The 13566-nt window shown below is 35.8% G+C and overlaps 2 protein-coding genes across 11 annotated transcripts in view; one reads left to right on the top strand and one right to left on the bottom strand.

Annotated features, from left to right (window-relative positions):
- Positions 1-4985, top strand: part of LOC135225770 (uncharacterized) — an 87523-nt gene extending 82538 nt beyond the window's left edge. For all 8 annotated transcript variants that reach the window (XM_064265235.1, XM_064265228.1, XM_064265230.1 and 5 more), the window contains exons 5-6: positions 3249-3418; positions 4427-4985. Coding sequence is in view for 6 of the 8 variants with exons in the window: in XM_064265228.1 (XP_064121298.1) it covers positions 3249-3418; positions 4427-4610 (354 nt within the window). In the remaining 2 variants the exon portion in view is untranslated. The remainder of the gene's footprint in view (positions 1-3248; positions 3419-4426) is intronic.
- Positions 4986-6290: 1305 nt separating this feature from the next.
- The window catches only part of LOC135225769 (vacuolar protein sorting-associated protein 33B-like), a 106759-nt gene continuing 99483 nt past the window's right edge, over positions 6291-13566 (bottom strand). For all 3 annotated transcript variants that reach the window (XM_064265226.1, XM_064265227.1, XM_064265225.1), the window contains exon 6: positions 6291-7704. In XM_064265226.1, coding sequence (XP_064121296.1) covers positions 6535-7704 — 1170 coding nt within the window. In that variant the 3' untranslated portion in view covers positions 6291-6534. The remainder of the gene's footprint in view (positions 7705-13566) is intronic.

The following is a 13566-nucleotide window of genomic DNA, read 5'->3' as shown; positions in this document are numbered from 1 at the left end:
CTATGAGAGATGCTGATCCCAGCAAAAGTCCATTCCTCAGAGCCAGAGCTGCTTCAGGGCCAACAAACTTGGATGTACAGTTCTGGACAATGTCCCTCCTCAGTAAGACCAATTGCGCACTCTTGGGCATGAGCTCAGGCTGTCTTCATGACATACGCCAGTCTTCTTCGAGGCCATGGCCCCCTGGCAAGAAGAAAAACTGTGTTGGGGACCTCCTTGATGCTTCTCCAGGTGCACAGACCCTCAAGTCAGCAGCACCTGAATGGGACTTTGGCTGTGTACTAGGGGCGAGTAGTGGCAGGAGGTGAAGAAGCATCTACTTGCTTCATCACCTTCTCTCACGTAGTGGCCTCACTAGACTGAGGAGCTGACTCCTTGGTGCTAGCAGAGGTAACTCGAGGTTTCTATGAAACATGAGTACCCGGAGAGTCATGACCCTGTTTAGAGGGCTGCTTATTCGAAACTGCAGAATCACGTATGGAACAATCATCAGTAGCTTTCTAGGTAGGCACTACGCTAGTTTTAGGTGACTTCCGAGAACTAGTTTCGGGTTTGCAAGTACTCTTGGAGACTCATACACTCTGAATCTTGGAGAGACCTGTGAAACAGGCCTCTGAAGACTGGGAAGAGTGAGCAAGAGATCCCTGTGACTCCTTTGTAGAGGGAGGCACCCCATCAGAAGACGTATGGCAGGACTTCTGGGTGGGAGAAGCAACCTTCTTCTTCCTCCGCTGGTGAGCCATGTAAGAAGGGGAGAAGGTGACAAACAGGGAGGAGGATGACAATGAAGATGAAGTCAATGATACCTTACAGCTCCTCTTCAACTTTTTCATAACCTTCTTCAGCAGAGTGTGGAGGAGCTGATCCCCGATGGAGGTGTGCACATGAGTCTGGTTAACAACACGGGTCATCAACAAGGGTGTGTGTGGTGATGCCCACAGTCATCTTCACCATAGCAGTCACCATAATAATCACTGAAGTGACTTCTTTTGCACAATGAATCACAGGAGGCACAGCAAGGGTACAAAAAGCTTTCAGGTGATACGGTAAGCCCTGCACCTAGGGAACACCTGAGAGACCAAAAGAGATCCAAGTCTCTCAGAGATACTCAGTCTCCTTCACAGCTGAAAAGGAAGTCGTGTTAGGGTTGGTAGTCTCTTCTTGTCCCCAAATTGGACTCCTCCCCAAAGTGAACAGAGACCACCGAGCAGAAGTTGTCATGATCTACGGCTCCCAACATTGACTCCCGCCTGACAAAGCAAGTGAAGACAACAAAGGGGAGATGGTTATTGCCAAACAGCACCTCAGGAGCCCTCTTTTTGCACTTCCTCCTCTGCAAGTACTTCACCCACTGCACTGGTGACCAGTCACGACACTCATCACAAGTAGATTCAGGATTACAGTCATACCCCCTGCAACTGGTGCAGAGGACATGAGGATAAACATCAAGGGATGAGCAGTAATGAGTGCATGTTCTAGAGGCAGTACCAGGGCATATGAGCGTAGTACTAACCATATGCTCCTTAGGCTTAACAGATTCATGGGTTTGCATAATAATAACAATACACAAACACACAGAAAAAGCACAAAAGATATTCCACAAAAGAAAACAGGCAACAATCCGACAGGAAGAGAAGACTGAAACAAGGTGAAATGGCATAGCATGACGGCCAAAAGCGAAGTGAATGCTTACCAGACGGGTGGGCGGGATTCCCACTTAGTGGTTGGTAGTTAACTACCTAACAACCTTGTTTAAAAGTTAAATGGCTGTGTCCATCTACAATGAAGCATGTTCCTTATGTAAAGACCAATGGTTTGTAAATTGTGTAGGAACAAACACAACCGTATTTATAAGGCGACCCAATTGATAATGAACAAATTCCCACCCGACAATGTCACTCATTTCTTAATTAAGATTCAGTGAATATCTAATAGAAACTAATTAATATAAAGTACAATATGTTTTGACATACGTACACTGAAATCAAGAAATTCACAGAATATGGGCTAATCTCTTTTACAGCAAAATTTTATCTCAACCATAATTATGCCTATTTACATGCACAAAATATTCCAATGTAATGCAGCCAAGCGGCCACAAAGGCACAGGAAAAGAGATGATTGATTGGTTGGCACCTACACCATTAATGAAGTTGCCACACTATAAAAACCACCCAGTTGAATAGGATGACTGACTTAGAGAAAAAAAAATATAATAAAAATAATAATAACAACAATAATAATACGTAATATCAGCACAACCAACTTTCATTAGATTGACAGAAAGCTATAAGGTTAGTTATGTTTATTTTTCAGAAGATACTCGTTTAGTTTTATTTTTACACACTTGTCTTTGCCATGAATACCAGTTTTAAGAAGAAAATAGCCATCCACTTGCTATATTATCTCCACTAAATTATGATTTTTGAATGGGCAAAATATGAATGGTGATAGAGATGAAATTCCAAATACATAAATCCTAGGTAACCTATAATGGTGGCTACAGACATGAGTGCAAATGCACCATTTGGGAACTAAAGAATCACATGTCCTCAAAAAGGATATTGTCACGTGTCTAAAAACAGAAATACTGTGATACTTAGGAATACATTCTAAGCCAAAGACCAAATATTACCAGAGGAGAGGAAATGAGAAAAACTGTAGTTCCTCTGATCGTGTGGACAAAAATCGACTTGGTTTATGACAGTAATACAAGTCTATATAAAAATAACACTAACATACCTTCTTATGGAAGTGTAATATCAGAGAGAAGGTGCAGGATAGGTATACTTCCATTTGCCCTATTTTTTATGAAACACATCCTGTCTCTCCAGGAGGGTCTTGTACAGTTTATCCCTCTCGTATGGGTAAGGTTATCATTATTATAGATTACTCTGAGATCATCGAGCCATAATATTAAACCCCCATAGGAATTAGGAATTGGTTCTTAAACAAGAGCTGAAAGAAATGCATATTATAATATATTTTCAAATAATCACAAAGTTGAATACATAATTATATAATTAGTGGAGTACTGAAACTAGAAATTTGGACCAACACTTGGTGTAGGGAAGAGCCAGTGAACTTGTTGTCTGGATAGTAATTTTCACACCTAAATTTGACAAGATTCTGTCTGCAGGTATGAGTTCCGTGCTAATTTTCTCTTAAACCATCAGATGAACTTTACAAAAAAGATTAATTAATACCACTTTGGTTGAAAGACACCTCACAACTTTATATGTTTTCAGAGATTGGAGGTCTGCACAAAATGCCAACATTTGTATAAAAACTGTGAAGTAGTTCTTACTCCTGCCTCCCTCTGCTACAACCATCTTCATCTTCCAGAGAAAGAATCTTCTAGGAAAGATGTTAAGAAGTTCTCTCCCTCTTCACCACTAAAGCCCTGGAATGCCCGCAGGTAATATTTCATTTCATTTGATAAATACATGGCCATCAGACAAGTATTTTCTTCCTATTTTACATTTTTAGGATGCTTTACTTATTATTATTTTGTTTTACCAAGTGCATCAAGGCTATGTTAGTTGATGCATCTGAAGGCCCAGTATATGCTGATCTCACGGCAGTGGCGTCAGCCATTGGTTTTTAATTTAAAATTGTTGTTTTTGATTAAAATGGGTAAAAAAGATAACCAATGTTATTTAGAACCAATATTTTTCAATTAATGAACTAAATATTGTTCCTGTGTAATAAAAATGACTAGTATATATATATATATATATATATATATATATATATATATATATATATATATTATATATATATATATATATATATATATACATAAAAAGTTTTGAAAAATTAGCGGGCAGAATTGACTTTATGCTGAGATGTTTAGTGTGAGTCAGTGACATGTGTACTTTCACCACTATTTTTCATCGTACTTATTAGGTCCTTTATAGCATAGATCAACGGTAGCTCTTTTTATCATTCCTATTTACTGATTTCAGTTGCTCATGGATTTTTTTAAGAATTCATGGTTCTATTCACAATATTCTCACTTTGAATAGTAGTTTATTGAATAGAAATTTCTAGCTTATTAATTTCCTGTGAATCTCTTGCACCATATTGAGAACCAGAACAGTAGCACTGTTTTCTAAACTGTTTAACACTCAAAAGAGTCTAGTGATTCAAGAGACTTTTCATTGTGCTTCTGCTTCTTCTCTACAATGACAACTATATGATTCACCAGCCCTAGAAAACCTTTGGCAATAAAATGATTACCTTTTCGTATATGAATAATCTTTTGATGGTTTGTTTTACTATTCAACCAAATATCCAGACGTCTTATTGCGTTCCTATTGTTGCGCAAAATATTTCAAACTAATTATTTTCATTAACGATAGTGCAGAATGCAAGTAGCAAAGGGTTTTGAACGTATAATAGTGAAGAACTTCATTACCTGCAGATATGAAGGCATCTGCCATTGGGATGAGGCAAGGCAAGTGTGCACTTGCGGTGCCACTGACCAACATCTACAGATGACAAGAGCAAGACTCCTGGGGCCTCGTTTTAAGAAGATGCTGCTGATAGGTGCTGCTTGTCTACCATTTATTTTTCTTATAGCCTATTTAGTTTTAACTTACATCTAGTATTGTGCTCACAGTTATTTCATAAATTGTCACTTCATTTTTTACTACTGCATGCATTACTAGTAGAACATTGCAATCTATGCCACAAAATGACACATAATAACATGTAAAGTTCTGTGATAATGTTTTTGTGATAAGCGATTTTCATTGTTTGTTAATCTTTTATAGAAATGTAAAGTTAGTCTATGAGAGTAGGTTATAAATTTGTAAACCTTTTAAGCTACATTATATAAGAATATATATTACAATATATTTAGCTACAAAATTACTATCCCTATTTTGTTAAAAGGGAATGTGTAAACAATTTATTCTTGCTATTGTTAAGAGATCAACAACAATGTTATCAGAGATTTATGAATAAATATATTTACCTTACTCCTGAGGCATGATTATCATCTTAATATATTATGATTACTACAATTATGATTATTATTTTTATCTATATTATTGGTGTAATAACATTGGTCTTCTTACTGTAATACAAAGAAGGTGTATTGACTTCTGGTAACACTGTTTACATATGTTTAAAGCACTTACTGCATTTTTCTACACAAAATGAAAGGGGGAGGGACATTTTGCATGCTTTCATGCAAGCGCAACAATTTTTTTTTTTTTGAGGGGGTGGTCAAAACATTTTGAAGGGCAGGGCTTGAAATCTATATTTTTCTTAGAAGCGTAGTTATTGTTGATAAACTTTGGGAGCATTTTTCTCATTTTTAAAAAAGTGGTGCTTGAGCCTGTTTTTAAAGCCCTCAAATATGTTGGACATGTTGGTGGAATTAATGATTTTATAAACAACTAAACCTTTACAAGTGCTAGGGGCTCTCTCTTTAAATGTAATAACATACATATGTACATTGTTGAAGGTGTAGCCATTAGTCTGGGAAAAGAAATTTGGAAACACATCTTTATGCAAAAGTACAATGGAATAATTAGTGAGAAATTTCTTCAAAACTTAAATATTCACATTCCTTTTCCTGATGTAGCTTCTCCTGCCCAGATAGACGATTGCAGTCTGCTTTCCACTTAAGACATACAAGCTCCACCGAGTACCATAACTTGAGACATCCAAAAATGACAAAGCTCAGGTTACAAAAGTGTTTGGCTGGTTTACAATTTTACAAATATGAAATCACTTGAATAGACACCTCCATAATTATATCATTTAATCAACTGATTACAAACAAATGAATTACTGAAAACCTTTGTTTAATATCCTAGTTGTAAATTTTCTCTCAAATCTTTCTTGAATTTTTTTTGTTTATAGTTCTATTTTTTGCTTTTATTTTAATTTTTACTTTTATTTCTTTTTAATTTTTATCAAAAATTGTTTTTTCTATCTTCAATCTCTTCTGTTTTATCTAGTTTTATTCTTAATATTTTTTCTGTACAACTTCTTTCTTATTTTCTAAATTTTCATATTGATAATAAAGGGTGAGGCTCACGAACTTTCTGCACAGATTTCAATATATTTCAGATGGAAAATTTAATGTGGCAGTCATTTGCAGCAAGCATGAAAACAGTATATATTCATGTCAATAAAAAAATATAAGTCATAAAAAAATTACCAAAACACTTTACTCTGCCAGTGGATGCTGCAACTGACTATTCAAAAATACGTACATTTCAGTAAAAAGCAACATAAAAATAAGTGGTCTACAAGGGATGAAAAACACAAAATAACTATTGAATGGTGTAATTCCAATCAGGTCGTTGGCTAAACACTATGTATAAACTTAACCAATCTCTTAACACCATCACTCAACTTTGTATTTTATAAAATGTGAACACATACTTCAAGATAACAAAATATAGATAACAGAATCTTTCATGACAATACATGGTAAAAGTGTGACATGTTAACAATGGTATGTAAGTTTTTAAAATCAAGTAGTATATACTGTATTAAAAACAACAGCAAAAATTAATTCTCTACAACTGCACTGATTAATTCTGTACCAGTTGTAGTGCTTGTAGAAGCTAAGATGATCCTAGTACTGGATGTGAGAGCAAGCAGTCTAAAAGCAGCAATCTCAGCAAAAGTTAAACCACCCAGCACCAACACTAATGCAACTCTTGGAACAACACCAGATCCTGGTGAAGCACTTCGTAAGACAGATGTTCCAGGGAGAACCTTTAGAGTATCTGCAAGGGACTGATTGCTACGTCCAGATAGCACATCTCCAACTACCTTTGGGATAACAGGAGTGTAAGCACCATTGAACACATAGCTCATGTCAGTAGGGTTATGTAAATCTACAGGCTTATCAGTATCTGGAATAAGACGTAGACGTTTGGATGCTGCTCTCCATCCTGAATCCTTTTTAGGAATTAATGATGTCACCTGGGCTAGTCTTCCTTGTAAAGGAGCATTACTGATATTACTGCTAGCACCAGTAACAATATTTAGGGTGCTATCAGAGTATGATACTAAGCCTAGCTGGCGAAGGTTATACAGGGTTATGAGTTGCTTATGGCCATATGCATTCATTAATTCAGTGCTAATAGTTTCATAATCCCGACGGGAAAAACCATCTTGAGTTAATGAATAAAGACACAAAAGGCGTAAGTTAGCTGCTATGGGAAGCATCCTTGCAATGCAGTTTTTAAGGAATGTTTGAACTTCACTGGTATTACTTGCTCCTGTAACAAGTCCATGCTCGGTTTTAAGTAGTGTGTCAAAATCACGTCGCATCTGTTTGGTAATTTCCTCACATGCACTTAAATGCAACTGCAAAGTTTTTTGCAATGACTGCAAGGTGCGAAGTTCATTTGCAACAAAATCTTTCATTTCTGCAGTAGTCATATTTTGTGCCTGATCTTTCTTAGCCTTTACTTCTCGAGCTCTTGTTATGAGATAGCTAGAAACACCAGCAAAGTGCCTGTTTCTTATATTGTCATAGATTGTGTCTTTGCTGTTCAAGGGTACTTTGCGAGCTGCGTCTTTTCCAACTACCACTTCAGGAAACTCTACAACTCCTGCATGAATGCCAAAGTACTCATCTAATGCCCCTTCATAAGTTAATTGTGACAGTAGTGGTGTGACATAATCAGCATCACGATCAAACACAAAAAGATGTCCAATATCGGGGGTCTGTTGGAACAAGAAATACATTAGTTTTATAAATCTATACTTATATGTTTAAGAGGGACAAAATTTTCTTAGCTGAAAATTATATTATTACAGGTGTATACTGCTTGAGGTAACAGCACCACCACTTTCATCATAATACATTACTTAAATTTAAACCACCTGCAACTGACAAAACTACACTAAATTTACTAATGCTTCAATGCCTTATACAGTACTCAATTAGGGCAAACAAACTAAGTGACTAATTATTTACAAAATATACCTTGAAAATTGTTGATACAATCCATTGCCTTAGAACATTTAACAATTCAGTGTAAATAGTAAACAACTGACTAAGAATTTACAGATCTTGCTCTTCCAAGAGTCAGAGAACTCTCTGACTTCTGAATTAATTGTTTCTGCTGTTTCACATGCAAGGATGGTGTTGGGGTAATTCAATTTTACATAAACAATACAGTACAAGGATATAGTTATGCAAACATTAAATATACAGTGGAACCTCGACATACGAAAGTCCCAACTTACGAAAAATTCAAGTTACGAAAGCAAAAACGAAGATACTTTTGCCTCTACATACGAAAATAATTCAGGTTACGAAAGGGTGTTACTGTAAAGTCCTGAGATTCGCCTGGACCGCCCAGAACAATTTTAAACCTCACACGCCGCCAACTGAGTAGACTCGCCACCACCCTCCCGCTCTCCCATTGGTTCCTGATGCTAGTCACCGCTGTAAGATCCTGCTCTCCTATTGGTCAGCATCTCTCCCATCGTGCTCTACGTAAAGGCGTTCTTCGGTCACTCGGTAGTAGCATCGTCATCGTAAGCACGCCGAATTCGTTCGTTCATATACGATTTCGTTTGTTAACGTAAATTCATGTTAGTGATTTCGCTTTGTACTTTATCACGTTGTGTAAGATCTTTAGTACATAACTTAATTACATACGTATAGTCATGGGTCCCAAGAAAGTTGTTGAAGTTCACGGAAAGAAGAGGATGCTTTCTATGGAGACAAAGATGGAGATTATCAAGAAGTACGAGGCTGGCACGTGGTTGAGTGTGATCGCTAAGGCATCAAAGCAGCTACACCTTCCAAGGGCGTGACTATTTTGTCCAACAAGAGGAGCCACACACATGATGAGATGGAGAGGCTGCTTCTTCTATGGATTGAGGACAAAGAAATCGCTGGCAATACGATAACAGAGATGGCAATCTGCCAGAAAGCCAGCGCTATTTTCGCTGATCTGATTGCCCAGGCCGAAAACGACAGAGGAGAGGGACATCGACGGCAATCCCAGACTTCAAGGATTCTTGGGGGTGGTTTGATAAATTCCGTAAACGGACTGGCATCCATTCGGTGGTGAAGAAATTGAAATTTTGTAAAAAAAAAAAAACGTAAAGTATAAAAAAGTAAAAGACAAAAAACAAAAAGAAATTTAATTTTAAGTTTTTTGTAAAGTTAAGTGTTAACGTTTTGTGCCATTTGTTAATGTGTTTTGTAAAGTTTAGTGTTAATTTTTCCAGTCATTTTTTAATGTGTTTCGTAAAGTTAAGTGTTAAAGTTTTCTGCCATTTTCCTCCTCCTCTGTCACCACTTTCGGAGATTGCCTCACTCGAAAGGTAAGCTTCCACATTTTACTACATACGTACGTATGTACGTACAGTATTTCTTGTACCATGTACACTAATACACTTTATTTACAGGTATGTAGTACATATTAGTAGTATATGTAGTTTAAGTTAGATATTGAATGGTCCAAATTGTTGTATTTCATTGTTTATTTGTCAATTTAGCTTTATTATAAAATTTACTGGGGTGTTTTTGTAGGGCTTGGAACGAATTAGGCAATTTAGATGTAAAATGTGGTTCAAGATACAAAATAATCAGGTTACGAGGGCCGCCTCAGAACGGATTAATTTTGTATCCTGAGGTACTACTGTATTAATCTACATGCTCTGTGTACTGTATCTTACATATACCTCAATAGTAGTATATCATTGAATAAACATTACTACATTTTTTCTTACAATTTATTATGCATTAAAAAACAGGTTTTGATGTAGGAAAAACCTATTTTTGCTATGTGCTGTTTGTGCTCAAAACAGCTTCCAGTGTCTTCCAGAACACTGTGCACTGCAATAGCCAAAACACTTATGTGGACCCACTTGGGAGCACTACTACTTTCTGGTGTTGAAATAAGGCTTGAAAGGAAACATTGGAGAGCTGAAACATTTGCTCACCAATGCAACCTCCCTATTGCTGTCTTCTCTTATCTGCCGAGACCCTTTTTGGAGAGTCTGTTGTCGCATAACTTATTAAATGAGCCTAACAACAGAATTACACAACGGGGAATCTGGGAAACAAGACCCTTGAGAGTTTCCTCTTCCTTAGCCTAAGAAAACCTGATGTGAATCAGAGCTGTACAAGGCTACTGTAAATACTATAGGACCCTTACAACAGTTTACAGTCATTTCGCCCACATGCCAATTCGCCCTCACATCAATTCGACCAAAGTCAATTTGCCCACATAAGTTCATTCTCCACACAATCCCATGTCATGTCCACCAATTGCCATACATTGTTGGAGTATTTTTATATGCTATCATTACCATGTATTTTTATTACAAGAAAGATTAACGCCCAGGCCAGAATGACTGTGGGACGAGAATGAATGTAGTGACAAAGAATTAAAAAAGAAACTTTTAATAAAAAAAAATACATATATGCACGATTCAACTGCGCATTGGGCCACTGAGATGAGCACATGCTTTCAGCAGCTGATATGAAGACCTCTCACCCATCACAAGCTCATCCCAAAGAGTGAATATTTTACCCTGTAAGTTTCTATACTTTATCCGTGGGATCCTTCATAGCTTTTTTCAGATATTAGCCTTAAGTAGACAGATGTCAATTTAGCCTCTTTTTAGAGAAGGCTTACAAAGAGGTAAAACTGGAGGTTGCATCTACCAGCAGCACGTCTGTTTAGTCGATTGTGCCAGCCTTCCATTTTTATTGTTATTATTTTGGTACTATTATTATAAACTGATAGTTTTGGTTGTATGGACAATTACAAAGAAACAGAATATAAAGCCATTTGTAAAAAATGACTCCACATTGTGGGCAAAATGACTCAACTGTGTCGGCGAAATGACTCCATTCTGAGGGCAAAATGACTCCATGGTGTGGCGAAATGGCATGTGGGCAAAATGACTGGATACCCTTACAACAAGAGAAGAAAGGACAACAATAGCACCAACACCTCTTTCAAAGCAAACAAGATAATCCTATTCGGGGTAAGAAAAACCAACTCCTAGACTGTGTATAACAAGGATGGGAAAAGTAGGAGCCCCATAGGACTTGCATGATTGTGGTTGTCTTCTACAGCATAACAAGCAGTGGCAGTCCTTCTCTTTGGGGACTCAATATAATTCACAACTGGCTAGGGTAGAGATGGTCTCACCCTTCACCTCTTCTCAAGTAGTGTTTTCCAAAAACCAGACCCCCATTTAAAAGGAGGACCATAAAACAATATGACTTTATTTGTCATTACTCTTCAGCATCCTCAAAAAGTACCCCTCCAAACAAAGGGTGATCCTTGACCCATCAAATTTGAACAAATATATTGGTTGCATATATATATATATATATATATATATATATATATATATATATATATATATATATATATATATATATATATATATACAGTCGGCGCAAAAAAAAAACGAACGCCCACTACATTTGTAAACAAATCATAGCAATGATATAAAAAAAGGAAAATAAAAGGGAAAATTTTAGTTCACTTATATTTTTTTCAATACTTAGACATTTCTCCATTATTTTTGAGTACAGCTTTTAACCTTCTTGGCATTGAATGTGCTAAATCTTTGAAATATTGTGCATCCATGTCTTCAAACCAAAATTTACGGATGGCATCCTTCAATTTGGGGAGGGACGTTTTCTCAGTTTCCGTTTCATGTATGCCCAGCAATTTTCAATTGGGTTTAAATCTGGTGAATTGCCTGGCCAGTCCAATTTCTGAATATTAAATTCCTTAAGAAGGTTTGTGACCTTGTGAAATCGGTGGCAAGGTGCTCCATCTTGCATAAATACACGCATGCCCAAAAGTTCCTTGTAAGGGACTAATTCATTTTCCAAGACATTTTCATAAATCTCTCCATTCATTGTCGTGCTCTCTGGGAGAAAATATAATCCCCCACTACCCCCATATCCTGCTGAAACATCCCCATACCATCACATAAGCTGGATGTTTCACAGTCTTGACTGTATTTTGATGCATAGCGGTTAGATCCTTGGGGCCTCCTTACTTTTTTGCCAGCACTACGAATAATGTGGAAGTTAGATTCATCGCTAAAAACTACCCTTTCCCAATCCTTTTCAGTCCACTTCAAATATTTTCTGCAAAAAGCCATCCTTTTTTTTCATAGGCTTAGTGAGGAGTGGCTTCTTTGCTGCAACACGACATGAGAGACCAAGGTCTTTCTGCAATCGATGTTGCACAGTCCGTTCAGATACGTTCCTAAGCAGATCAGGGTTTTGAGACTTCAAAATTTTGGCTGGCATTGATGGATGTTCCATAACAATCCTTTTTAAAATTTTATCCATTCATTTTGTAGTTTTTCGTGGCCTTCCTGAGCCTTTCTTCCGCTTCAGTGATGAATCAAGGTCTCCTATCTTGGAGCGGTTGCACCACAATGAGACGGTGCTTTTAGAGATTCCCAGCTCTCTTGCAATAGCTGACATTGACTTGCCAGTTTTCCATAGGGTCACAATTTCTGCTTTCTTAACCAAGGATAAGGAAGTTTTAGCCATAATTCATTAGCTAGCGCGCAAGAGCGCCAAATGTAGCGGTGACGAAAGCATGAATGGGGCAGGAGCGCATACAATGACAGCCGACCTTTGGGACAGCTTGAGTATCACTGAAGTGCATTAGAAACGCATGGTACCGAACAGCAAGACAATACAGGCTGCCAGACGAACGATAAATTGGGGAAAATATATACTTCTCGGGCGGAAATCGCAAGAAAAGTCCAAACGCTTATTACAGTAATATATAGGGAGTCGTTCGCTTTTTCTTTGCGCCGATTGTATATATATATATATATATATATATATATATATATATATATATATATCTATTTTAATCTATATATCTATATACATATATATATATATATTATATATATATAATATACATATAATATATCTTATCTATATCTATATATAGTATCTATATAATATCTATATATATATATCTATATCTATATATATATCTATATATATATATATATATATATATATATATATCTATATAATATATATATATTATATATATCTCTTATATATTCTATAATAATATATCTAATATCTGATATATATCCTATATATATATAATATCTTCTATATATATATATCTAATTATATATATATAGATATAATATATATAGTATCTATCTATGTATCATTATATATATTATAGTTATATCTATCTATATATCTATGAATATAGATATATATATATATATATATATTCTATCTAATAAATATATATCTCTAATCTATATGTATATTAATATATATATATAATATTATTGATATATATATCTAATATATATATATATATTATATCTTAATAGATTATATCTCTAATATATATATATATATATATATCTAATATATACTATATATTAATATATAGTATATATATATGATCTAGATCTATCTTATCTATTATCTATTATAATCTCTATATATATGTATATAGATTATAATATATTAATCTATATATAATATCCTCCTATAGATATCTATAAGTAGATATCTATATAGATTATATCTATAAT

Source organism: Macrobrachium nipponense, chromosome 13, assembly GCF_015104395.2.
Source record: "Macrobrachium nipponense isolate FS-2020 chromosome 13, ASM1510439v2, whole genome shotgun sequence".
NCBI classification, from domain to species: Eukaryota; Metazoa; Arthropoda; class Malacostraca; order Decapoda; family Palaemonidae; genus Macrobrachium; species Macrobrachium nipponense.
Note: the sequence above shows the minus strand (reverse complement) of the source record. Positions and strands in the feature narration are given on the sequence as shown.